General features: G+C 54.5%; 3 protein-coding genes across 4 annotated transcripts in view; 2 read left to right on the top strand and 1 right to left on the bottom strand.

Annotated features, from left to right (window-relative positions):
- Window positions 1-2,576: 2,576 nt before the first annotated feature.
- Window positions 2,577-3,512, top strand: LOC140681150 (uncharacterized; the record flags this gene model as incomplete). The annotated part of the gene is made up of 1 exon (XM_072920522.1): window positions 2,577-3,512. A coding segment is annotated over one exon (936 nt), but the record flags the coding sequence as incomplete, so codon positions are not given.
- A 245-nt stretch (window positions 3,513-3,757) lies between these two features.
- Window positions 3,758-6,163, top strand: TMEM256 (transmembrane protein 256). Its single transcript, XM_072920579.1, has 5 exons — window positions 3,758-3,915; window positions 4,242-4,279; window positions 4,395-4,475; window positions 5,013-5,120; window positions 5,456-6,163. Exons 1-5 carry the CDS (start codon window positions 3,771-3,773, stop codon window positions 5,489-5,491), a joined length of 408 nt encoding a protein of 135 aa, XP_072776680.1. The 5' UTR covers window positions 3,758-3,770; the 3' UTR covers window positions 5,492-6,163.
- Window positions 6,164-6,842: 679 nt separating this feature from the next.
- Window positions 6,843-26,933, bottom strand: part of SRRT (serrate, RNA effector molecule) — a 35,354-nt gene continuing 15,263 nt past the window's right edge. The window contains exons 8-19 of one of the 2 annotated variants that reach the window (XM_072920556.1): window positions 26,477-26,570; window positions 25,113-25,312; window positions 22,508-22,569; window positions 20,386-20,464; window positions 19,074-19,331; window positions 17,479-17,712; window positions 15,647-15,800; window positions 14,058-14,251; window positions 10,899-11,040; window positions 9,869-9,961; window positions 8,460-8,565; window positions 6,843-7,000 (exon numbers count right to left, since the gene is read on the bottom strand). In XM_072920556.1, the coding sequence (XP_072776657.1) occupies window positions 6,925-7,000; window positions 8,460-8,565; window positions 9,869-9,961; window positions 10,899-11,040; window positions 14,058-14,251; window positions 15,647-15,800; window positions 17,479-17,712; window positions 19,074-19,331; window positions 20,386-20,464; window positions 22,508-22,569; window positions 25,113-25,312; window positions 26,477-26,570 (1,692 nt within the window). In that variant the 3' untranslated portion in view covers window positions 6,843-6,924. Of the gene's footprint in view, window positions 7,001-8,459; window positions 8,566-9,868; window positions 9,962-10,009; window positions 10,069-10,898; window positions 11,041-14,057; window positions 14,252-15,646; window positions 15,801-17,478; window positions 17,713-19,073; window positions 19,332-20,385; window positions 20,465-22,507; window positions 22,570-25,112; window positions 25,313-26,476; window positions 26,571-26,933 lie in introns of those variants that run through there. The other variant, XM_072920557.1, reaches the window with a different exon arrangement.

Here is a 26,933-nt window from a genome sequence, read left to right as displayed (position 1 = left end):
AAGGGGAAAAGGGGGGGAAGGGAAGGGGGGAGGGGGTTATGGGGAGGGGAGGGGGGGGAGGGAGGATGGGGGGCTGTTGGGGGGGGAAATGGGGCAAAATGGGGAAAAAATGGAGGAGATATGGGGGGAAATTTGGGGGGAAACAGGGAGAAATTGGGGAAAAAATGGGGAAAAAATGGGAGAGAAAATGGGGGAGAGTTTGGAGGGAATTGGGGGGGAAATTTGGGGTGAAATGGCGGGAAATATGGGGAAATTGGGGAAAAAATGGGGAAAAAATGGGGGAGAAAATGGGGGAAATTTGGGGTGAAATGGGGGGAAATTGGGGAAAAAATGGGAAAAATGGAGAAAATAGGGGGACATTTGGGGGGAATTTGGGGGGAATTTGGGGTGAAATGGAGAAAAACATGGGGGAAAAATGGGGGAGAAATTGGGGGAGAAATTGGGGTGAAATGGGGGAAAAAATGGGAAAAATGGGGGAGAAAATGGGGGGACATTTGGAGGGAATTTGGGGTGAAATGGAGAAAAACATGGGGGAAAATGGGGGAGAAAATGGGGGGAGTTTGGGGTGAAATGGGGGAAATTGGGAGAAAATGGGGAAAAAATGGGGGAAAAATGGTGGAGAAAATGGGTCAGAAAATGGGGGGAAATTCAAAGGGAATTGGGGTGAATTTGGGTGAAATGGGGGAAAAAATGGGGGGAAATTGGGGAAAAAATGGGGGAGAAAATGTGGGAGAAATGGGGGGCAGTTTGGAGGGAATTTGGGGGGAAATTTGGGGTGAAATGGGGGAAATTGGGGAAAAATGGGGGGAAAATGGGGGAGAAAATGGGGGAGAAAATGGGGGGACGTTTGGAGGGAATTGGGGGGGAAATTTCAGGGGAAATGGGGGGAAATTGGGGAAAAAATTGGGGGAAGTTTGGAGGGAATTTGGGGTGAAATGGGGCAAAATTGGGGGAAAATGGGGGAGAAAATTTGGAGGGAATTTGGGGTGAAATGAAGGAAAAATGGGGGAGAAAATGGGGGAGAAAATGGGGGAGAAATGGGGGAATTTGGGGTGAAATGGGGGAGAAAATGGGGGAAAATATGGAGGGAAATTGGGGTGAAATGGAGGAAAATTTGGGGGAAATTTGGAGGGAAATTGGGGGGAAAAGGGGGAAAATTTGGGGGGAATTGGGGAAAATGGGGGGGAAATTTGGGGGGTATATGGAGGGAAATTTGGGGGAAAAGGGGGAAAGAAAATTGGGGAGAAATGGGGGAAATTTGGGGGGAATTGAGGGGAAAATGGGAAAGAAATTGGGGAGAAATGGGGAAAGAAATTTGGAGTAAATTTAGGGCAAATTGAGGAAATTTTGGGGGGAAATGGGAAATTCCAGGGGGGGTAAAATGAGGGGGAAAAGGGGAAATGGGGGAGAAACGTGAGAATTTGGGGCAAATTTGGGGGAATTTGTGGGGGAGAAATTTAGGGGGAAAATTGGGGATTTTGGGGGACAATTGGGGATTTTGGGGGAGAAATTGGGGATTTTGGGGGAAAATTGGGGGATTTTTTTGAAAAATTGGGGATTTTGGGGGGAAAATGGGGATTTTGGGGGAAAATTGGGGATTTTTGGGGAAAATTGGGGGTTTTGGGGGGGAAATTGAGGATTTTTGGGGGAAATTGGGGATTTTTTGGGAAAATTGAGGATTTTTGGGGGAAAATTGGGGATTTTGGGGGGGAAATTGGGGATTTTGGGGGGGAAATTGGGGATTTTTGGGGAAAATTGGGGATTTTTGGGGAAAATTGGGGGTTTTGGGGGGGAAATTGGGGATTTTGGGGGAAAATTGGGGATTTTTGGGGAAATGGGGATTTTTGGGAGGAAATTGGGGATTTTTGGGGGAAAATTGGGGATTTTTGGGGCGGGAGAATTGGGGGGGCCACGGGGGGGTCACGGGGGGGTCGCGGGTCAGGGATGGGGGAGGGGCGGAGTGGGGGGGGTGGGGGGAGGGGGCCCAAAAGGACGATGGGAAATGGGGAGGGGCGATCGCGGGGGGGGGGGAGGGGGGGGAAGAGAAACGGAACAAACCATCAGCGGTGGGGGGGGGGGGATGGGGGTCCCGGAACCCCCCCCGCGACCCCGGAACCCCCCCGGGACCCCGCCAGGCCCAAACCCCCAAAAAAACCCAAAAAAACCCAAAAAAATCCGCCAAAAATCCCAAATTTCGGCAAACCCCCCCAAAAAAATCCCCAAAATTTGTTTGGGGGGGGGGTGGGGGGATGCTGGTCCACCCCCCCCCACCCCACGGTTGCCATGGGAACAGAGCCCGGAGCGTCGCCGTGGCAACGGGAGTTCCGGAGCATCCCGGGGGGGGGGGGGGAGGGGCTGGGGGGGTGGGGGAGGGGTCCCGGGGGGGTTTTGGGGGTTCGCGACCCCCCCTCCCCCAAACCAAACCCCTCCCCCACCATCATCCCCCCCCCCCATCCCCCTCCCATCCCCAATTTGGGGGTCCCAGAATAAAAGCGGGGGGGGGGGGGTTTGGGCTGCCCCTCCCCCACCCGCCCCTCCCCCACCCCCTCCCCCACCCTCCCCTCCCCCCCGCGGGGGGGTCGCGGCGCTCACCGGGGCGGGGGGGCCATGGCGGGGCCGGAGGAGCCGGAGCGGAGCGGCCGCGGGTCCCTCCCGGGCCGGAGCCGCCGCCTCTTCCTCCTCCTCCTCCTCCTCCTCCTCCTCCTCCTCCTCCTCCTCCTCCTCCTCCTCCTCCTCCTCCTCCTCCTCCTCCTCCCGCTCCTGCTCCGGGGGGCGGCGCCGCGCGCGGGGACGGCCCCCGGGCCTTCCTCCCCACCCTCATCATCATCGTCAGCGTCATCGGCGTCATCGTCGCCGGGCTCGGCAGCGCCCACGGCCTTCAGCCTCATCATCCTCATCATCATCACCCACGGCCTTCCTCATCTTCATCATCATCCTCAGCACCCCCAGCCTTCATCCTCATCATCATCTTCACCATCGTCATCACCCCCGGCCTTCCTCAGCATCATCTTCATCATCATCATCATCATCCTCATCCTCAGCATCACCCCTGGCCTTCCTCAGCATCATCTTCATCATCTTCATCTTCATCTTCATCTTCGTCTTCGTCTTCGTCTTCATCGCCATCGTCATCCTCATCCTCCTCTTCATCCTCATCATCCTCATTGCCCCCAAATCTTCATCCTCCTCCTCTTCCTCCTCATCCTCCTCTTCCTCTCCCCCACCATGGACACTGGGGGGGGGTCAGAGCCCCCCAAAAACCCCAAAAAAATCCCCAAAAAATCCCCCAAAACCCAAAAATTCCCCAAAATTCCCCAAAACTCCAAAACTCCCCAAAAATGCGCAAAAACCCAAAAAAATCCCCAAAAACTCCAAAAATCCCCAAAATCCCCAAAACCCCAAAATCCCCAAATTCCCCCAAAATCCCAAAAACCTCAAAACCCACAAAATCCCCAAAATTCCCCCAAAAACTCCAAAAACCCCCAAAAACCCAAAAAAATCCCAAAAGACTCCAAAAATCCCCAAAACCCCAAAAACCCCAAAACCCCCAAAAGTCCCCAAATTCCCCCAAAATCCCTAAAACCCCCAAATTCCCCCAAAACCCAAAAAATTCCCCAAAAACTCCAAAACCCCCCAAATTCCCCCAAAATCCCCCCGGCGGTCGCTGCGTTTCCTTTTTCCTCCACCAGGCGGCGCCAGGAGGGGGCGGGACCCTCTCCGCGCGCTCCCATTGGCCACGCTGCCATTTTGATTGACGCGCCTCTCGGCCAATGAGAGGGCAGAGAAGGCGGAAGAGAAGGGCGGAAGCGGAAGCGGAAGCGGAAGCGGGGCCGGCGGCAATGGCGGCGCTGTGGGGACGGGTCGGGGCGCTCAGCGGAGCCGCCGCCGTGGCGGCCGCGGCCTACGGGGCCCACGGTGGGAAAAGGGGCGCGGGGGGGATTTTGGGGAAATTTGGGGGGATTTGGGGAAATTTGGGGGAATTTGGGGGAGATTTGGGGCGGCTTGGGGGGGATTTTGGAAAATTTGGGGGGATTTATGTGGGGATTTGGGGAGATTTGGGGGGTCCTGGGGGGGGGTTTGTGGGGATTTAGGGGAGGTTTGGGGAGATTTGGGTGGTTTTGGGGGAATTTTAGGGAATTTGGGGTTTTTGGTGGGGTTTGGGGGGATTTGGGTGGATTTTGGGGGGGATTTTGGGGAAATTTGGGGGGATTTTGGGGGTCGCTGACCCCCCACCCCCCCAGGAATGCGCCGCAGCGACCGCGACGAGTATCAGAAGGAGGTGAGTGAGGAGGGGGAAAAAACCCCCAAAAAAACCCAAAAAATCCCCAAAAAAACCTCAAAAAAATGTCAAAAACCCCCAAAAGCCCAAAATTCACCCCAAAAATTCATCCCAGCTGTACGAGATCGCCAATCGCTTCCACCTCCTGCACAGCCTGGCCCTGCTGGCGGTGCCCCACTGCCGCCGGCCCCACCTGGTGAGCCCCAAATCCCCCAAAATCACCCCAAAAATCTGCCCCGAAATCGCCCCAAAAATCTGCTCCGAAATTGTCCCAAAAATCTGCCCCAAAATAGCCCCAAAAATCCCCCAAAATCACCCCAAAAATCTGCTTAAAATCACCCCAAAAATCTGCCCAAAATCTGCCCAAAAATCTGCCCCGAAATCGCCCCAAAAATCTGCCCAAAATCAGCCCAAAAATCTGCCCAAAATCAGCCCCAAAACCCCCAAATTCACCCCAAAAATCCCCCAGATTCACCCCAAAAATCTGCCTTGAATCACCCCAAAAATCTGCCCTGAAATTGCTCCAAAAATCTCCCCAAAATCCCCCAGATTCACCCCAAAAATCCCCCAAATCTCCCCAAATCCCCCCAAAATCCCCCAAATCTCCCCAAATCTCCCCCAAATCCCCAAAATCCCCCCAAAATCCCCCAAATTTCCCTAAATCTCCCCAAAAATCCCCCCAAATCCCCCCAAAATCCCCAAAATCCCCAATTTCCCCCCGAATTCTCCGCAGGCGGGGTCGCTGCTGCTGGGGGGGGTGGGGCTGTTCTGCGCCCCCCTGTACCGGCAGGGCCTGACCGGGGACCCGGCGGGGGCGGCGGCGGCGCCGCTCGGGGGCTCCCTGCTCATCCTGGGCTGGGCCGCCATGGCGCTGTAGGCATGAAAATGGGCTGAAAAACGGCAAAAATGGGAAAAATTGAGAAAAAACGGGAAAAACGGCGAAGAAACGGCGAAAAAACTGCAAAAAACGGCAAAAAAATGGTAAAAATGGACAAAAAATCATCAAAAACAACGTGCTCATCCTGGGCTGGGCCGCCATGGCGCTGTAGGCGCCAAAAATGGGCCGAAAAACGGCAAAAACAGGAAAAATGGGAAAAAAACGGAAAAAACGGCGAAAAAATGGCGAAAAAACAGCAAAAAAATGGTAAAAACGGGAAAAAAATCATCAAAAACAACGTGCTCATCCTGGGCTGGGCCGCCATGGCGCTGTAGGCACGAAAATGGGCTGAAAAACGGCAAAAACAGGAAAAATGGGAAAAAACGGCAAAAACGGCGAAAAAACTGCAAAAACAGGGAAAAAGGGTGAAAAAACAGCAAAAATGGACAAAAAATCATCAAAATCAACGTGCTCATCCTGGGCTGGGCCGCCATGGCGCTGTAGGCACGAAAATGGGCTGAAAAACGGCAAAAACGGGAAAAATGGAGAAAAAACAGCAAAAACGGCGGAAAAATCCGGAAAAAATGGCCGAAAACCGGAAAAAAACAGCGTAAAAATGGAAAAAAAACTGTAAAAATTGGAGAGAACCCGTCCCATCATCAAAAATCATCCAAATCATCAAAACCAACCAAAAAAATCATCCAAAAAACTCAAAAATCGTCAAAATCGCCCAAAAATCATCAAAATCATCGCGGCCCCTTTAAGGATGAGGCTCCGCCCCCCGCCCCCCATTGGTGCAGCCGCCGTCCAATGGGAGCGGCCGCTGCCGCGTCTTCGCCGCTGATTGGCCGCGATGATACACTCCCGATGACGTCACGGCTGTTGCTGGGCGACAGCCAATGGCGAGCGGCCTCTGCCGCCCTCCGCTCCTGATTGGTGGAGGGGCGGGACCTCGCCGCTGATTGGCCGCGGGGCCGAAATCGCCAACCAATAAACGATCGAGTTGTCAGAGTTAATTATGTGTTACGTCACGGGGCGGGGCCTGAGATCGCCCCGCCCCCTTCTGAGCTCAAAAAATCCCAAAAATCCCCAAATTGCCCCAAAAATTCCCAAATCCCCCAAAGTGCCTCAAAACCTCCAAAACTGCAGCAAAAATCCCAAAAGTGGCGCAAAAAAACCCCAAAACTGACCACAAATCCCTCAAAATGCCCCCAAAACCCCAAATATGCCCCAAAATCCTCCCAAAACCCCCAAATGTGACTTAAACCACAAATTTTCTTAAAAACCTTTAAATCCGCCCCGAAACCACCCAAATCTGGCTCCTAAAACTGCCCCAAAAACCCCAAAACTGCCCCAAAAACCTCAAAACTCCCGAAACTGGTGTGAAAACCCCAAAACTGCCCCCAAAACCTCAAAAGTCCCAAAACTGCTGTGAAAACCCCAAAACCACCCCCAAAAACCATAAAAGTGCCCCAAAACCACCCCAAAAAACCCCAAAACTGCCCCAAAACCACCCCCAAAACCCCAAAACTGCCCAAAAACCCCAAAACTGCCCCAAAATCCCCCAAACTGCCCCAAAAACTCCCGAATTTGCCGCGAAATCTCCCAAAACTTCCCCAAAACCACCAATTCTGTGCCCAAAACTGCCCCAAAAACCCCAAATTTCCCAAAATTTCCCCGAAATCCGCGTTTTGGGGTGGGCGGAGCCGCTTTATTGAAATGAGGGGGCGGGGCCGTACAAAGGGGGCGGGGCCGCGGTGGGGGAGGGTCAGAAGAAATCCACGTCCTCGGGGGCGTCCAGGTCCCGGTACTCGACGATGGCGCGGGGGTCCCCCCGGACCAGCCTGGGGGGCAGCGCGTCAGCACCCCGAAAACGGCCCAAAACAGCCCAAAATAACCCAAATACGACAAAAATACACCCCAAATAACCCAAATCGGCCCAAAATAACCCAGATCCAACAGAAAACTGACCCCAAATACCCCAAATCTGACAGAAACTGACCCAAAATAACCCAAATCCGGCAGAAAACAGATCCCAAATAACCCAAATACGACAAAAAACCGACCCCAAATGCCCCAAATCCAACAAAAAACGGGCCCAAAATAACCCAAATCCGGCAAAAAACTGACCCCAAATAACCCCAAATACAGCCCAAAATACCCCAAATCCCAGAAAAAACGGACCCCAAATACCCCAAATACTCAAAAATACAGCCCCAAATACCCCAAATCCGCCAAAAAACTGACCCCAAATGCCCCAAAATACCCCAAATCTGACAAAAAACTGACCCCAAATGCCCCAAAATACCCCAAATCTGACAAAAAACTGACCCCAAATACCCCAAATACTCAAAAATACACCCCGAAATACAGTCAGAATACCCAAAACCAGCCCAAAATACCCCAAATGCACCCAAATCCACCCCAAATCCACCTGAAATACCCCAAATCCGGCCAAAGCACCCCAAATGCACCCAGAATACCCCAAATACACTGAAATACCCCAAAATACCCCAAATCTGCCCCAAACCCAGCCCAAAATACCCCAAATCTGCCCCAAAATGCATCCCAAAATATCCCAAAATCCACCCAAAATACATCCCAAAGTACTTCAAAATACAAAAAATACCCCAAAATATCCCAAATATACCCAAAATACCCAAAAATACAGTGAAATACCCCAAAATACAGCCAGAATGCCCCAAAACCAGCCCAAAATACCCCAAATGCAGCCAAATGCCCCAAATTCCCCCCATATACCCCAAATTCACCCAAAATACCTGAAAATACACCCCAAATCCACCCAAAATGCCCCAAATGCACCCAACCCCAAATCTGCCCCAAAATACCCCAAACCTGCCCCAAAATACCCCAATTCACCCAAAATACCCCAAAATACACCCCAAATAAAGCCAAAATCCCCCAAAATGCATCTTAAAATACCCCACAAATACACTCAAAATACCCCCAAATACCCCCAAAATATACCCAAAAACCAGCCCAAAGCACCCCAAAATCCCCCAAAATCCACCCAAAATGCCCCAAAATCCACCCAAATCCGCCCAAAACACCCCAAAATACCCCAAATACTCCAAAATTTTTGGGGTCCCCGATCCCATTTTTGGGGTCCAATCCCATTTTTAGGGTCCCCAATCCCAATTTTAGGGTCCGTGATCCCATTTTTTGGGTCCCCATCCCGATTTTTGGGGTGCCCAATCCCAATTTTGGGGCCCTCCACCCCATTTTCAGGGTCCCCGGTCCCGTTTTGGGGTCCCCCATCCCGAATTTGGGGTCCCCCCTCACCTGCTGCGGGGTTTGTTCAGGTACCCCCCCCCGGCCCCCCCCTGCCCCCGGAAGGTTTCGTAGCTGCCGCGGCCCCCGTAGGGCCCGGGGGGGTACGGGTGGGATCCTGCGGGGAAAAAAGGGTTAAAAAATCCTGAAATATCCAAAAATGTCCAAAAATACCCAAAATCCCCAAAAAAACACCAAAAATACTCCAAAAAACCCCACAAAAAACACCCAAAAACCACCCCAAACCCCCGTAGGGCCCGGGGGGGTACGGGTGGGATCCTGCGGGGAAAAAAGGGTTAAAAAATCCTGAAATATCCAAAAATATCCAAAAATACCCAAAATCTCCCAAAAAACACCAAAAATACCCCAAAAAAACCCCACAAAAAACACCCAAAATATCCCCAAAAACCAGCCCAAACCCCCGTAGGGCCCGGGGGGGTACGGGTGGGATCCTGTGGGGAAAAAAGGGTTAAAAAATCCCGAAATATCCCAAATATACCGAAATCCGCACAAAAATACCCAAAATATCCAAAAAACCCACAAAAAACACCCAAAATATCCCCAAAAACCAGCCCCAACCCCCACAGGGCCCGGGGGGGTACGGGTGGGATCCTGCGGGGAAAAAAGGGTTAAAAATCCCAAAATATCCCAAAATCTCCAAAAATACCCAAAATCTCCCAAAAAACACCAAAAATACCCCAAAAAACCCCATAAAAAACACCCAAAATACCCCCAAAAACCAGCCCGAACCCCCGTAGGGCCCGGGGGGGTACGGGTGGGATCCTGCGGGAAAAAAAGGGTTAAAAAATCCCGAAATATCAAAAAATGTCCAAAAATACCCAAAATCTCCCAAAAAACACCAAAAATACCCCAAAAACCCCACAAAAATATCCCCAAAAACCACCCCGAAACCCCCGTAGGGTACAGGTGGGATCCTGCGGGGAGAAAAGGGTTAAAAACACCCGAAAATAGCCAAAATATCCCAAAATATCCCAAAAAATACCCAAATACCACAAAAAACACACAAAAACCACCCAAAACCCCCAATTTTCCCAAAACCCCCCTGAATTCCATCAAAACCCCCCCAATTTTCAGAAAATCCCCCAAATTTTCCCAAATCCCCCCAATTTTCCCAAACCCCCCCGATTTCCCCCAAACCCCCCCCAATTTCCCCCAAACACCCCAAATTTCCCAAAACCCCCCAAATTTCCCCCAAACCCCCCGATTTCCCCCTAATCCCCCCAAAATCCCCCAAATTTCCCCCCAACCCCCCCAAATTTCCTGAAATTCCTCCAATTTCCCCCAAAATCTCCCAAAATCCCCCCAAACCCCCCAAATTTCCCCCAAACCCCCTGAATTTTCCCTGATTTTCCCAAATTTCCCCGATTTTCCCAAATCCCCCCGATTTCGCCCCGAATTACCTCCGTAGCCCATCATGGGGGGTCGGGGGCTCCCGTAGGGCAGCAGCCCCTGGGGGGACTGGGGGGGGTAGGGCAGCGCCCCCGGGGTCAGCCCTGGGTCAAAGGTCACACAGGGGTCACACAGAGGTCACACGGGGGTCACACAGGGGTCAGGGGTCACAGGGACTGGGGGGGGTAGGGCAGCGCCCCCGGGGTCAGCCCTGGGTCAAAGGTCATACAGGGGTCACACAGGGGTCATGGGGTCACACAGGGTCACCCAGGGGTCAGGGGTCACAGGGACTGGGGGGGGGGTAGGGCAGCGCCCCCGGGGTCAGCCCTGGGGTCAAATAGGGGTCAGAGGTCACCTGGGGGTCACCCAGGGGTCACCAGAAGTGTCCCCAAGGTGGGGGGAGGGGACCCTGACCCTGGGGAGGGGACACAGAAAGGTCACATGGGGGTCATGGGGTCACACAGGTGACACAGGGATGGCACAGGTGACACAGAGGTGACACAGAGGTGACAATGACACACAGGTGACACACAGGTGACACTCAGGTGACACAGGTGACACAGGTGACACTCACCTGGCGGTCCCTTGCCCCCCTCGGGCAGCGACGGCCGTTTGGGGTCACACAGGGGGGTCACACAGGGGTCACACAGGTGACACAGGGATGGCACAGGGATGGCACAGGTGACACAGGGATGGCACAGGTGACACAGGTGACACAGGTGACACTCACCTGGGGGTCCCTTGCCCCCCTCGGGCAGCGACGGCCGCTTGGGGTCACACAGGGGTCACACAGGGGTCACACAGGTGAGTCAGGGATAACACAGGTGACACAGGGATGGCACAGGGGTCACACAGGTGACACAGGTGACACAGGTGACACTCACCTGGGGGTCCCTTGCCCCCCTTGGGCAGCGACGGCCGTTTGGGGTCACACACAGGGGTCACACACAGGTGACAATGACACACAGGTGACACAGGGATGGCACAGGGATGGCACAGGTGACACTCAGGTGACACTCAGGTGACACAGGTGACACTCACCTGGCGGCCCCTTGCCCCCCTCGGGCAGTGATGGCCGTTTGGGGTCCATCAGGAAGTTGTTGAAGAACAAAACCTCCTTGCGCACGGCGCCCATCTTGTCCCCGTGCTTGTTAAAGATGTGCTTGCGCACGAACTCGGGGCCCTGGGGACAGAGGGGACATTTGGGGACATTGGGGACATTGGGGACATTGGGGACATTGGGGGGATTGGGGACATTGGGGACATTGGGGGGACATTGGGGACATTGGGGACATTGGGGACAGTGGGGACATTTGGGGACATTGGGGGGATTTGGGACATTGGGGACATTGGGGACATTGGGGGCATTGGGGGGATTGGGGACATTGGGGACATTTGGGGACATTGGGGACATTGGGGGCATTGGGGGGATTTGGGACATTGGGGACATTGGGGGGACATTGGGGACATTGGGGGGATTGGGGACATTGGGGACATTGGGGACATTGGGGACATCGGGGACGTTGGGGACATTTGGGGACATTGGGGACATTGGGGACATTGGGGACATTTGGGGACATTTGGGGACATTGGGGACATTGGGGACGTTGGGGACATTTGGGGACATTGGGGACATTGGGGACATCGGGGACATTGGGGACATTGGGGACATTGGGGACATTGGGGACATTGGGGACATCGGGGACATTGGGGACATTGGGGACATCGGGGACGTTGGGGACATTTGGGGACATTGGGGACATTGGGGACATCGGGGACATTGGGGGCATTGGGGGCATTGGGGACATTGGGGACATTGGGGACATTGGGGGACATTTGGGGACGTTGGGGACATTGGGGACATTGGGGACATTGGGGACATTGGGGACATTGGGGACATCAGGGACATCAACTCTCCACTGTCCCCAATGTCCCCAAAGTGTCCCCAAGGATGTCCCCAAAGTCTCCCCAATGACCCCAGAAGTGTCCCCAATGTCCCAAAAGTGTCCCCAATGTCCCAAACGTGTCCCCAGTGACCTCGAGGTGACCTCAAGGACCCCAAGGATGTCCCCAGATGTCCCCAAAGTGTCCCCAAGGATGTCCCCAAAGTGTCCCCAATGACCCCAAACGTGTCCCAAATAACCCCAAATGTGTCCCAAATTACCCCAATGATCCCAGGGATGTCCCCAAATGTCCCCAATGACCCCAAGGTGTCACCAATGACCCCAAATGTGACCCCAAATGTCCCTAAAGTGTCCCCAAATGTCCCACCTTGAACTTTTTGCCGCTGAGGGGACACAGCCACTTGTCCTTGCCGAGCTCTGGGTGTCCCCAATGTCCCAAACGTGTCCCAAATGACCCCAAACGTGTCCCCAAACGTGTCCCCAATGACCCCAATGACCCCGAGGATGTCCCCAAATGTCCCCAGATGTCCCCAAAGTGTCCCCAAGGATGTCCCCAAAGTCTCCCCAATGCCCCAAACGTGTCCCAAATGACCCCAAACGTGACCCAAATGTCCCAAATGACCCCGAGGATGTCCCCAAATGTCCCTAAATGTCCCCAAAATGTCCCCAAAGATGTCCCTAAAGTGTCCCCAAGGATGTCCCCAAAGTGTCCCCAATGACACCAAACGTGACCCCAATGACCCCAAACGTGTCCCCAATGTCCCCAAACGTGTCCCAAATAACCCCAAACGTGTCCCCAATGACCCCAATGACCCCGAGGTGACCCCAATGACCTCGGGGATGTCCCCAAATGTCCCCAAATGTCCCCAAAGTGTCCCCAAATGTCCCACCTTGAACTTTTTCCCGCTGAGGGGGCACAGCCACTTGTCCTTGCCCAGCTCCTGCGTGTCCCCAATGTCCCAAACGTGTCCCCAATGACCCCAAACGAGTCCCAAATGACCCCAATGACCCCAAATGTGTCCCCAATGACCCCGAGGTGACCTCAAGGACCCCGAGGATGTCCCCAAATGTCCCTAAAGTGTCCCCAAGGATGTCCTCAAAGTGTCCCCAATGTCCCAAAAATGACCCCAATGACCCCGAGGATGTCCCTAATGACCTCAAGGATGTCCTCAAAGTGTCCCCAATGTCCCAAACGTGTCCCAAATGTCCCAAATGTGTCCCCAAACGTGTCCCAAATGACCCCAATGACCTCGGGGATGTCCCCAAATGTCCCCAAATGTCCCCAAGTGTCCCCAAATGTCCCCAAGTGTCCCCAAATGTCCCCAAATGTCCCACCTTGAACTTTTTGCCGCTGAGGGGACACAGCCACTTGTCCTTGCCGAGCTCTGGGTGTCCCCAATGTCCCCAATGACCCGAAACATGACCCCAATGACCCCGAGGTGACCTCAATGACCCTGAGGATGTCCCCAAATGTCCCCAAACGTGTCCCCAATGCCCCAAACGTGTCCCCAATGTCCCAAACGTGTCCCAAATGTCCCAAACGTGTCCCCAGTGACCCCAAACGTGTCCCCAATGACCCCAATGACCCCGAGGATGTCCCCAAAGTGTCCCCAAATGTCCCACCTTGAACTTTTTGCCGCTGAGGGGACACAGCCACTTGTCCTTGCCGAGCTCCTGGGTGTCCCCAATGTCCCAAACGTGTCCCCAATGCCCCAAACGTGTCCTCAATGTCCCAAATGTGTCCCAAATGTCCCAAATGTGTCCCCAATGACCCCAATGATCCCGAAACATGACCCCAATGACCCCAAGGTGACCCCAATGACCCCGGGGATGTCCCCAAATGTCCCCAAAGTGTCCCCAAGGATGTCCCCAAAGTCCCCCTAATGTCCCAAAACATGTCCCTAATGACCCCAAACATGTCCCCAATGCCCCAAATGTGTCCCAAATGCCCCAAACGTGACCCCAATGACCCCGAGGATGTCCCCAAATGTCCCCAAATGTGTCCCAAATAACCCCAAATGTGTCCCCAATGTCCCAAACATGTCCCCAATGACCCCAGTGACCCCGGGGATGTCCCCAGATGTCCCCAAAGTGTCCCCAAAATGTCCCCAAATGTCCCCAAAGTGTCCCCAAATGTCCCCAAATGTCCCCACCTTGAACTTTTTCCCGCTGAGGGGACACAGCCACTTGTCCTTGCCGAGCTCCTGCGTGTCCCCAATGTCCCCAAACGTGTCCCAATGTCCCCAATGACCCCGATGACCTCGGGGATGTCCCCAAATGTCCCCAAGTGTCCCACCTTGAACTTTTTCCCGCTGAGGGGGCACAGCCACTTGTCCTTGCCGAGCTCCTGCGTGTTGGCGCTGACGAACTTCTCCAGCTCCTGCTCGGGGTCCTTCCGGCCGAGTCTCTGCGCCTCCTCCTCGGGCACGGCCCCGGGGCCGGCCAGCAGCGGGGCCAGGCGGGCGGCAAAGGCGCGCTGCCACTCCGAAACTGGGGAAAAAAACCGGGAAATTGGGAAAAACGGGGAAAAAACGGGAAAAATGGGGAAAAAATGGGGTAAAAATGGGGTATAAAGGGTTAAAATGGGGTATAAAGGGTTAAATTGGGGTGAAAATGGGATTTGGGGTCACTGGCAGCGGGGCCAGGCGGGCGGCAAAGGCGCTGCCACTCCGAAACTGGGGAAAAAACACGGGAAATTGGGAAAAACGGGGAAAAAACGGGAAAAATGGGGAAAAAACGGGGAAAAAATGGGGTATAAAGGGTTAAATTGGGGTAAAAACGGGGTGAAAATGGGATTTGGGGTCACTGGCAGCGGGGCCAGGCGGGCGGCAAAGGCGCTGCCACTCCGAAACTGGGGAAAAAAACCCAAAAATTGGGAAAAACGGGGAAAAAAACGGGGTAAAATTGGTTAAAATGGGGAAAAAACAGGTTAAAATAAGGCAAAAATGGGTTAAAACGGGGTAAAAATGGGGGTTTTGGGGCTCATCCTTGCCGTGGGACACGTGGTTGTTTTTGGGTTTTGTTTGGGTTGGTTTTTGGGGTGAATTTGGGGGTTTTTTGGCTCACCCTCGCCGTGGGACACGCGATTTGTTTCAGGGTGATTTTGGGGTGAATTTGTGGGTTTTTTGGCTCACCCTCGCCGTGGGACACGCGGTTGGTTTCAGGGTGATTTTGGGGTGAATTTAGGGGATTTTGGGGCTCATTCTCGCCGTGAGAGGCGCGGTTGGTTTCAGGGTGATTTTGGGGTGAATTTGGGGGTTTTTGGGGCTCACCCTCGCCGTGGGACACGCGGTTGGGTGGCAGTGGGCCCCGCACGTGGATGATCCCACAGCGGTTGGTTTTGGGGCGGTTTTTGGGGTGAATTTGGGGGTTTTTTGGCTCACCCTTGCTGTGGGATGCGCGGTTGTTTTTGGGGTGATTTTGGGGTGAATTTGGGGGTTTTTGGGCTCACCCTCGCCGTGGGACACGCGGTTGGGCGGCAGCGGGCCCCGCACGTGGATGTGGTTGGGTTTTGGGGCGGTTTTTGGGGCGATTTTGGGGGTTTTTGGGGCTCATTCTCGCCGTGAGAGGCGCGGTTGTTTTTGGGGTGATTTTGGGGAGAATTTGGGGGATTTTGGGGCTCACCCTCGCCGTGGGACACGCGGCTGGGCGGCAGCGGGCCCCGCACGTGGATGCAGTTGGGTTTTGGGTTGGTTTTTGGGGTGAATTTGGGGGTTTTTGGGGCTCATTCTCGCCGTGGGACACGCGGCTGGTTTGGGGTGATTTTGGGGTGAATTTGGGGGATTTTGGGGTGAATTTGGGGGTTTTTTCGCTCACCCTTGCTGCGGGATGCGCGGTTGGTTTGGGGGTGATTTTGGGGTGAATTTGGGGGATTTTGGGGCTCACCCTCGCCGTGGGACACGCGGTTGGGCGGCAGCGGGCCCCGCACGTGGATGATCCCGCAGCGATTCGGCATCTCGTCCTCGTTGGGGTACTCGGAGGTGTTGTAGTAATCGACCGAGTGAACGATGCGCAGGTACAGCAGGAGGCGGTCCAGAACCTGGGGGGACAGCCAGGGGACATTGGGGACATTGGGGACATTGGGGACAGCCAGGGGACATCGGGGACATTGGGGACATTGGGGACATCGGGGACATTGGGGACATTGGGGACATTGGGGGGGTTGGGGACATTGGGGGGGTTGGGGACATTGAGGACACTTGAGGACACTCAGGGACAGCCATGGACACTCTGGGGACACCTGAGGACACCTGGGGACAGTTGGGGACACTCAGGGACAGCCAGGGACACTCTGAGGACACTCTGAGGACCCTCTGAAGACACTTTGGGGACACTCTGAGGACACCCAGGGACACTCTGGGGACACTCAGGGACACTCTGAGGACACTGGGGACACTTGGGGACACTCAGGGACAGCCAGGGACACTCTGGGGACACCTGGGGACACTCAGGGAAAGCCATGGACACTCTGAGGACACTCAGGGACACTTTGGGGTCATTGGGGAAACTCTGGGGATACTCGGGAACACCCAGGGACACCCTGAGGACACCTGGGGACACTCTGGGGACATCCAGGGACACTCTGAGGACACCTGAGGAGACCCAGGGACAGCCGGGGACACCCAAGGACACTCTAAAGACACTCTGGGAACACATGGGGACACTCGGGACATTCTGGGGACACTCTGGAGACACTCTGGGGACACCTGGGGACACCTGAGGAGACCCAGGGACACTCTGGGGACACTCAGGGACAGCCATGGACACCCTGAGGACACCTGGGGACACTCTGGGGACACTTTGGAGACCCTGGGGACACTCTGAGGACACTCAGGGACACTTTGGAGACACTCTGGGGACACCCTGAGGACACCTGGGGACACTCTGGGAACACTTTGAAGACCCTGGGGCCACTCTGAAGATACTTGGGGACACTCTGAGGACACTCAGGGACACTTTGGGGACACCTGGGGACACTCTGGGGACACTCTGAGGGCACTCAGGGACACTCTGGAGACACTCTGGGGACACTCTGAGGACACTTGGGGACACCTTGGGGAGACCCAGGGACACCCTGAGGACACTTGGGGACACTGAGGGGACACTCTGAAGACACTCAGGGACACTTTGGGGTCATTGGGGAAATTCTGGGGACCCCTGAGGACACTTGGGGACACCCAGGGACAGCCATGGACACTCTGGGGACACTTTGAAGACCCTGGGCACACTCTGGGGACACTCGGGGACACTTTGGAGACACTCTGGGGACACTCAGGGACACTCTGAGGACACCTGGGGACACCTGAGGAGACCCAGGGACACCCTGAGGACATTCTGAGGACACTGGTGACACCATGGGGACACTCAGGGAACACTGGGGACACTCTGAGGACACCTGGGGACACTCTGGGGACAGTTTGGAGACCCTGGGGACACTCTGAAGACACTCAGGGACACTTTGGGGTCATTGGGGACACTCTGGGGACACTCTGTGGACACTCTGGGACACTCTGAGGACACCTGGGGACACTCTGGGGACACCTGGGGACACCTGAGAACACCCAGGGACACTCTGGGGACATTCAGGGACACCCTAAGGACACCTGGGGACACTCTGGGGACAGTCTCAGGACACTGGTGACACCATGGGGACACTTGGGGACACTTTGGGGACACTGATGACCCCAGGGGACACCGGGGGACACCGGGGGTCACACCTTGAGCAGCTTCTCGTCGCGCTCCACGGTGACCTCGGCCGGGTTGGTCTCGCGGGCGCCGTCCTCGGCCGTGGCCACGCCCTGTCCCTGTCCTTGTCCCTGTCCTTGTCCCTGTCCTTGTCCCTGTCCCTGTCCCTGTCCCTGTCCCTGTCCCTGTCCCAGCAGCTCCTCCTCCTCAGCGCTGACCTCCTCGATCAGGTAATCGGTGATGTGCCGCAGCACCGGGTTCTGCGCCTGTGAGGGGACATTGGGGACACCTTTAGGGACATTGGGGACATTGGGGACATTGGGGACATTTGGGGACATTGGGGACATTGGGGACATCATTGGGGACATTGGGGACATTGGGGACATTGGGGACACGATCAGGTAATCGGTGATGTGCCGCAGCACCGGGTTCTGCGCCTGGGGGGACATTGGGGACATTTGGGACATTGGGGACATCATTGGGGACATTGGGGACATTGGGGGACATTGGGGACATTGGGGACATTATTGGGGAGATTTGGGGACATTGGGGACACCCTAAAGGACCCTGGTGACCCCCAAAGGACCCCAGTGACCCCCCCCCCAGGCCACCCCAGTGAGCCCAGTGACCCCCTCAGGACATCCCGGTGACCCCAGTGACCCCAATGAGCTCCTGAGGACACCCCTGATGACCCCCCAGGACCCCCCAGGACCCCCTGATGACCCCCCAGGACCCCTGGTGACCACACAAAACCCCCAATGACCCTCCAGAACCCCCCGATGACCCCCCAGGATCCTCTGATGACCCCCCAGGACCCCCCAATGACCCCCTGACAACCTCCCAGGACCCCCCTATGACCCTCTGATGACCCCCCAGGACCCCCCAGTGATCCCCAGTGATCCCCCAGGACCCCTCGGTGAAACCCCAGGACCCCCCCAAAACCCCTTGGTGACCCCCCCAGGACCCCCGATGAACCCCAGGCCCCCCTGATGACCCCCCAGGACACCCCCAGGACCTCTCAATGACCCCCCAGGACCCATTGGTGAGCCCTCAGGACCCCCCAAAACCCCTTGGTGACCCCCCAGGACCCCCCAATGACCCTCTTAAACCCCCTAGGACCCCCCAGAACCTCCCAATGACCCCCCAGGATCCCCCAATGACCCTCCAGGACCCCTCAATGACCCTCCAGTCCCCCCTGATGACCCCCCAGGACCCCCTGAAGACCCCTGAGAACCCCCTGATGACCCCCCAATGACCCCCAGAACCCCCCAATGACCCTCCAGGAACCCCCAAAACCCCTCGGTGACCCCCCAAAACCCCCCAATGATCCCCCAAGGACCCCAGTGACCCCCCAGGACCCCCTGATGACCCCCCAGGACCACCCAGGACCCCCCTATAACCCTCTGATGACCCCCCAGAACCTCCCGATGACCCCCCAGAACCCCCTGATGACCCCCGGTGATGCCCCGATGACCCCCAAAACCCCTCGATGACCCCTGGTGATGCCCTGATGACCCCCCAGGACCCCTCAATGACCCTCCAGGACCCCCCAATGACCTCCAAAACCCCCCAATGACCCCCCAGACCCACCAGGACCCCCCAATCACCCCCGGTTTCGGTGTCTCACCCCGGGCTGCGCGGGCGGCGGCGGTTCGGCCGTCCCGCTCCCGTCCCCGGTGGTCCCATCCCCGGTTCCGTCCCCGGGGGTCCCGTCGGTGCCCGGGGGGCTCCAGAGGCGGGCGCGGGCGTCCAGCGCCTGCACCAGGCGCGCGGCCAGCTTGATGTCGTGGCGCACGACCGGCCGGTGCTGCGTCAGCCCCGAGACGTTCCGCACGCGCCGCGTCAGGTCCCGGTTCACGCCGGGGCTCAGCTCGCACTCGCGCAGCTGGGGGGGAGAAAAACAGCAAAATTATCCCAAAAACCATCCCAAAATTCATCAAACCCACGCCAAAATCCAGCACGGTTCACGCCGGGGCTCAGCTCGCACTCACGCAGCTGGGGGGGAGAAATGTACCCCAAAAAACGTCAAAATCAGCCCAAAATCAGCCCAAAATCCATCAAAATCACCCCAAAACCCAGCCCGGTTCACGACGGGGCTCAGCTCGCACTCACGCAGCTGGGAGAGAGAAAACAGCCCAAAAAACGTCAAAATCAGCCCAAAATTCATCAAAATCGCCTTAAAAACCAGCCCGGGTCACGCCGGGGCTCAGCTCGCACTCCCGCAGCTGGGGGACAGAAAAACAGCCCAAATCAGCCCAAAATTAACCCAAAAATTCATCAAAATCGACTTAAAAACCAGCCCGGGTCACGCCGGGGCTCAGCTCGCACTCCCGCAGCTGGGGGAGAAAAAAACAGCCCAAAATTCATCAAAATCAGCCCAAAATTCATTAAAATCACCCTAAAAACCATCAAAATCGACTTAAAAACACCCCAAAACCCAGCCCGGGTCACGCCGGGGCTCAGCTCGCACTCACGCAGCTGGGGGAGAAAAACAGCCCAAAATTCATCAAAATCAGCCCAAAATCGCCTCAAAAACCATCAAAATCGACTTAAAACCATCCCAAAAACCATCAAAATCGCCTTAAAAACACCCAAAACCCAGCCCGGGTCACGCCGGGGCTCAGCTCGCACTCCCGCAGCTGGGAGCCCCAAAAACAGCCAAAATCACCCCAAAATCACCCCTAAATTACCCCAAAATTCATCAAAATCACCCTAAAACCACCCCAAAATCCATCAAACCACCCCAAACTGCACAAAACCACCCCAAAATCCACCAAAATTACCCCAAAATCCAACAAAACCATCCCAAACCCCATCAAAACCAAAGCAAAATCGCCTTAAAATCACCCCAAAATCCTCCAAAACCGCCCCAAATTGCACAAAACGACCCCAAAACCCGCCCCAGCCCCAAACCCGCCCGTTTTTGCCCCAAAACGCACCCGGATGTTCTGCAGGCTCCAGCAGATCTCCTTGATGTTCACGCTGCGGTCGAAGGTCACCCACCCCCTCCTGAAGAACCTGAGGGAAAAACTTCTCTGTGAGCCCCAAAAACCCCAAATTTCCACCCAAAATTCCACCCAAAATCCAACCAGGGCCTCCTGAAAAACCTGAGGGAAAAAACTTCTCTGTGAGCCCCAAAATTCCCCAAATTCCACCCAAAATTCCAGCCAAAATCCAACCAGGGCCTCCTGAAAAACCTGAGAGGAAAACCCCAACTGTGAGCCCCAAAATCCCCCAAATTCCACCCAAAATTCCACCCAAAATCCAACCAGGGCCTCCTGAAAAACCTGAGGGGAAAATCTTCTCTGTGAGCCCCAAAATGTCCCGAATTCCACCCAAAATCCCACCCAAAATCCCACCCAGCCCCTCCTGAAGAACCTGAGCGAAAAACTTCTCTGTGAGCCCCAAAAACCCCAAAATTCCACCCAAAATTCTGCCCAAAATCCCACCCACCCCCTCCTGAAGAACCTGAGGGAAAAACTTCTCTGTGAGCCCCAAAAACACCCAAATTCCACCCAAAATTCCACCCAAAATCCAACCAGGGCCTCCTGAAAAACCTGGGGGGAAAAACTTCTCTGTGAGCCCCAAAAACCCCAAAATTCTGCCCAAAATCCCACCAAAAATCCAACCAGGGCCTCCTGAAAAACCTGAGAGGGGAAAACTTCTCTGTGAGCCCCAAAATCCCCAAAATTCCACCCAAAATTCCGCCCAAAATCCCACCCAGCCCCTCCTGAAGAACCTGAGGGGAAAAACTTCTCTGTGAGCCCCAAAAACCCCAAAATTCCACCCAAAATCCCGCCCAAAATCCAACCAGGGCCTCCTGAAAAACCTGAGGGAAAAAACTTCTCTGTGAGCCCCAAAATCCCCCAAATTCCACCCAAAATCCCACCCAAAATCCCACCCAGCCCCTCCTGAAGAACCTGAGGGGAAAAACCTCACTGTGAGCCCCAAAAACCCCAAATTTCCACCCAAAATTCCAGCCAAAATCCCACCCACCCCCTCCTGAAGAACCTGAGGGGATCAAAACCTCACTGAGCCCCAAAATCCCCCAAATTCCACCCAAAATTCCACCCAAAATCCAACCAGGGCCTCCTGAAAAACCTGAGGGGAAAAACTTCTCTGTGAGCCCCAAAAACCCCAAAATTCTCTCCCAAAACCCCCAAATTTTCCCCTGAAAAATCCCATAACCCCCCAAAACCCCCCAAAATCCCCCAAAACCCCGAATTCACCCCAAAACCCCTGAATTTCCCCCAAATCTCCCCAAATTCATCCAAAAACCCCTCGAAAATTTCAAACCCCCCAAATTCCCTCCAAATTTTCCCCTGAAAAATCCCATACCCTCCCAAAACCCCAAATTTTCCCCAAATCTCCCAAAACCCCCTGAATTCCCCCCAAAACCCCGAATTCCCCCCAAAAACCCCAAATCCCCCCCCGAAAAATCCCAAACGCCCCCCCGGAATTCCCCCAAAATCCCCCAAAATTCCCCCCAAATGCCCCAAAATCCCCATATTGAAAAATCCCAAACTCCCCCCCTGAATTCCCCCAAAATCCCACAAATTCCCCCCAAAACCCCGAATTCCCCCCAAAAACCCCAAAATACCCCCCTGAAAAACCTGAAACTCCCCCCCTGAATTCCCCTCAAATCCCCCAAAATTCCCCCCAAAAACCCCAAAATCCCCCCCTGAAAAACCCCAAATTTCCCCGAAAACCCCGAATTCCCCCCAAAACCCCCAAAATCCCCCCTGAAAAATCCCAAATCCCCCCAAAACCGCCAAAACACCCCAAAATTTCCCCCAAATCCCCCCCTGAAAAATCCCAAACTCCCCCCCTGAATTCCCCCAAAATCCCCCAAAATTTCCCCCAAAATTCCCCCCCAAAAAATCCCAAACCCCCCCCAAAACCACCAAAAAACCCCGAATTTCCCCCAAAACCCCCCAAAATTCCCCCCAAAATCCCCCCCCGAAAAACCCCAAATTCCCCCCAAAACCCCCAAAAACCCCCAAATTTCCCCCCAAATCCCCCAAAATCCCCCAAAAACCCCAAAACCCCCCAATTCCTCACCTCCTCTCGGGCTGGGGCTCGGACAGCGCCACGCGCATGAACCCGGGGTAGCGCTTGCACAGCTGCGGAACGGGGGGGGGCAGCGGTTTTTGGGGGGAATTCGGGGGGTTTTGGGGCTCTGGGGTCATTTTTGGGGGTTTCCGGGTAATTTTTGGGGGGGTCCCAGGGAGATTTTTGGGGCTAACAGGGTGATTTTTGGGTAATTTTTGGGGCTCCCAGGCTAATTTTTGGGTCCCCCAGGGGGATTTTTGGGTATTTCAGGCTGATTTTTTTGGGCACCCAGGATAATTTTTGGGTACTTCAGGGTGATTTTTGGGTCTCCCAGGATAATTTTTGGGTATTTCAGGGTAATTTTTGGGTATTTCAGGGTGATTTTTGTGCTCCCAGGGTGATTTTTGGGACTCCCAGGGTGATTTTTGGGACTCCCAGGGTGATTTCAGGGTAATTTTTGGGTTCCCAGGGTCATTTTTGGGTATTTCAGGATAATTTTTGGGTATTTCAGGGTAATTTTTGGGTATTTCAGGATGATTTTTGGCTATTTCAGGGTAATTTCTGAGTCTCCCAGGGTGATTTTTGGGTATTGCAGGGTAAATTTGGGTATTTTAGGGTGTTTTTGGCTAATTCAAGGTGATTTTGGGGTTATTTCAGGGTAATTTTTGTGCTCCTAGAGTGATTTTGGGGTATTTCAGGGTAATTTTTGACTATTTCAGGGTCATTTTTGGGTCTCCCAGGATGATTTTTTGCTATTTCAGGGTGAATTTTGGCTATTCCAGGGCAATTTTTGGCTATTCCCAGGTGATTTTTTGTATTCCAGGGTAACTTTTGGCTATTCCCGGGTGATTTTTGGCTATTTCAGGGTGAATTTTGTATTCTGGGGCCATTCTGGGCTATTTCATGGTGATTTGTTTGTGTTTCAGGGTAACTTTTGGCTATTCCAGTGTAATTTTTGGCTATTCCCAGATGAATTTTGGCTATTCCCGGGTGATTTTTGGCTATTCCCGGGTAATTTTTGTCTATTCCAGGGCGATTTTTGGCTATTTCAGGGTAATTTTTGGCTATCCCCGTGTGATTTTTGTCTATTCCTGTGTGATTTTTGGGTATTTCAGGGTGATTTTTGGCTATTTCAGGGTGATTTTTTTGTATTCCAGGGCAATTTTTGGCTATTTCATGGAGATTTTTGGCAATTCCCGTGTGATTTTTGGCTATTCCCGGGTGAATTTTGTCTATTCCTGGGTGATTTTTTGTATTCCAGGGCAATACTGGGCTATTTCATGGTGATTTTTGGCAATTCTGGGTGATTTTTTGTGTTTCAGGGCAATTTTTAGCTATTTCATGGAGATTTTTGGGTATTTCAGGATGATTTTCGAGTCTCCCAGGGTATTTTTGGGGCTCCCAGGCTGATTTTTTGGGCACCCAGGATAATTTTTGACTATTTCAGGGTCATTTTTGGGGCTCCCAGGGTATTTTTTGGGTCTCCTAAACTAATTTTTGGGTACCCAGGATAATTTTTGGGTATTTCAGGGTAATTTTTGACTATTTCAGGGTCATTTTTGGGTACCCAGGATGATTTTTGGCTATTTCAGGGTGATTTTTGGGACTCCCAGGGTATTCTTGGGTAATTTTTGGGTATTTCAGGATAATTTTTGGGTATTTCAGGATAATTTTTGGCTATTTCAGGGTAATTTTTGGGTCTCCCAGGGAGATTTTTGGGGCTAACAGGGTGATTTTTGGGTAATTTTTGGGGCTCCCAGGGTGATTTTTGGGTATTTCAGGGGAATTTTTGGGTATTTCAGGGTAATTTCTGGGTCTCCCAGGATGATTTTGGGGTATTTCAGGGTAAATTTGGGTATTTCAGGGTGATTTTGGGGTATTTCAGGGTGATTTTTGGGTATTTCAGGGTAAATTTGGGTATTTCAGGGTAATTTTTGGCTATTTCAGGGTGATTTTTGGGACTCCTAGGGTGTTCTTCGGTAATTTTTGTGCTCCCAGGGTAAATTTTGGGTATTTCAGGGGAAATTTGGGTATTTCAGAGTGATCCAGGAGTATTTCAGGGTAATTTTTGCACTCGCAGAAGATTTTGGGGTATTTCAGGGTGATTTTGGGGTATTTCAGGGTGATTTTTTGCTATTTCATGGTAATTTTTGGGTATTTCAGGGTGATTTTGGGGTATTTCATGGTGATTTTTGTCTATTCCAGGGCGATTTTTTGTCTATTCCAGTGTAATTTTTGTCAATTCCCGGTGATTTTGGCAATCCCCGTGTGATTTTTGTCTATTCCCGTGTAATTTTTGGGTATTCCCGGTGATTTTTGGCTATTTCATGGCGATTTTTGGGTATTTCAGGGTGATTTTTTTGTGTTTCAGGGCAATTTTTTGCTATTTCATGGTGATTTTTGGCTATTCCCATGTGATTTTTTGTTTTCCAGGGTAACTTTTGGCTATTCCCGGGCGATTTTTGGCTATTTCAGTGTAATTTTTGGGTATTTCAGGGCAATATTTGGCTATTCCTGGGTAATTTTTGTCTATTCCCGGGTAATTCTGGGCTATTTCATGGCGATTTTGGGGTATTTCATGGTGATTTTTGGCAATCCCCGTGTCCCCTCTCACCGCGACGATCTCGGCCTGGGCGATGTTGGGCGCGATGTTGCGCATGAACAGCGAGCAGGTTTTGTGCAGCGCCCGCGGCCGCGCCTCGGGGACCCCCCCCGGGACCCCCTCCCGGCCCTTGGGGGGAGGGGGCGTCCCCAAGGGGGGAGGGGTCCCGGCCCCGGCGCCCCCGGCGGGGGCTTTGTCCTCCTTCGGCTCCTCTGGGGGCAAAGGTCAGGGGTCAGGGGGCGCCCCAAAACCTGCAGGGGTCAGGGGTGCCCCGAAACACCCCCCAGAGACCCCAAATACCCCCCCAGAGACCCTCCAGGACCCCCCAGGACCCCCCAATGACCCCTCAGGAACCCCCCAGGACCCCTCAGGACCCCCTAAGGACCCCTACAGGACCCCTCAGGACCCCCCAGGACCCCCCAGAGACCCCAAATACCCCCCAGAGACCCCAAATACCGCCCCAGAGACCCCAAATACCCCCCCAGAGACCCCAAATACCCCCCAGATACCCAAATACCCCCCCAGAGACCCCTCAGGATCCCCCCAGAGACCCCAAATACCCCCCCAGAGACCCCAAATACCCCCCAGAGACCCCAAATACCCCAAATACCCCCCCAGAGACCCCAAATACCCCCCCAAATACCCCAAATACCCCCCCAGAGACCCCAAATACCCCCCAGAGACACCAAATACCCCCCCAGAGACCCCAAATACCCCCCCAGAGACCCCAAACACCCCCCAGAGACCCCAAATACCCCCCCAGAGACCCCAAATACCCCCCCAGAGACCCCAAACACCCCCCCAGATACCCCAAATAATCCCCCAGAGACCCCAAATACCCCCCAGAGACCCCAAATACCCCCCCAGAGACCCCAAATACCCCCCCGGAGACCCCTCAGGACCCTCTAGGACCCCCCAGGACCCCTCCAGGACCCCTCCAGGCCCCCCCAAGACCCTCTGGGACCCCCCCAAGACCCCTCAGGACCCCCTCAGGACCCCCCAGGACCCCCCCCAAACCCCTCAGGACCCCTCAGGAACCCCCCAGGACCCCTCAGGACGCCCTCAGGACCCCACCAAGACCCCCCAGGACCCCTCAGGACACCCCCAGGCCCCCTCAGGACCTCCCAGGATCCCCCAGGACGCCTCAGAACCCTCCAGGACCCCCCCCAAGACCCCTCAGGACCCCCCAGGACCCCCCAAGACCCCCCCAAAACCCCTCAGAACCCCCTCAGGACCCCCCAACACCCCTCAGGACCCCTCAGGACCCTCCAGGACCCCCTAGAACGCCCCCAGGACCCCCCCAAAACGCCTCGGGACCCCTCTAGGACCCCTTGGGACCCCCCCAGGACCCCTCGGGACCCCCCAGGACCCCTCACCGTCCTTGCCGGGGGGTCTCCGTGCCCCCCCCTCGCTGTCCCCGCTGTCGCTGTCCCCCTCCTCGCTGTCCCGGCTGCGCTGGCGCGGCCGCGCCTGCAGGGGGCGCACCAAATGGGAGGGGGCGTCAGGGGGCGGGGCTTGGGGGAAGGGGCGGGGCTTGGGGTAAAGGGGCGGGGCTTGGGGCAAAGGGGCGTGGCTTGGGGTACGGGGCGGGGCTTAATTTTGGCGGGAAATGAGGGAGGGGAGGGGATTGGAGGGGTTTAATGAGGGTGGGAGGAGCCAATAAAGGGGTGTGGCTTGTGGAGAGGGGCGGGGCTTACATGGGAGGGGCTATTGGGGGTGTGGCTTATTAAAATGGGGTGTGGTTTATTTAAAAAGGGGTGTGGCTTATTAGAAATTGGGTGAGGTTTATTTTAAAAGGGGTGTGGCTTATTAGAAAATGGGTGTGGTTTATTT

The sequence above is a fragment of the Taeniopygia guttata genome, chromosome 32 (genome assembly GCF_048771995.1).
Source record: "Taeniopygia guttata chromosome 32, bTaeGut7.mat, whole genome shotgun sequence".
NCBI classification, from domain to species: domain Eukaryota; kingdom Metazoa; phylum Chordata; class Aves; order Passeriformes; family Estrildidae; genus Taeniopygia; species Taeniopygia guttata.
The sequence above is the reverse complement of the archived record's forward strand: the minus strand, read 5'-3'. Positions and strand labels throughout refer to the sequence as shown.

Coding starts and splice junctions, on each gene's coding strand:
- TMEM256 (XM_072920579.1), top strand. CDS start 3,771: ATGAGAGGGCAGAGAAGGCGGAAGAGAAGGGCGGAAGCGGAAGCGGAA. Junction 4,280..4,394: donor GCGACGAGTATCAGAAGGAG/GTGAGTGAGGAG, acceptor AATTCATCCCAG/CTGTACGAGATCGCCAATCG. Junction 4,476..5,012: donor ACTGCCGCCGGCCCCACCTG/GTGAGCCCCAAA, acceptor AATTCTCCGCAG/GCGGGGTCGCTGCTGCTGGG.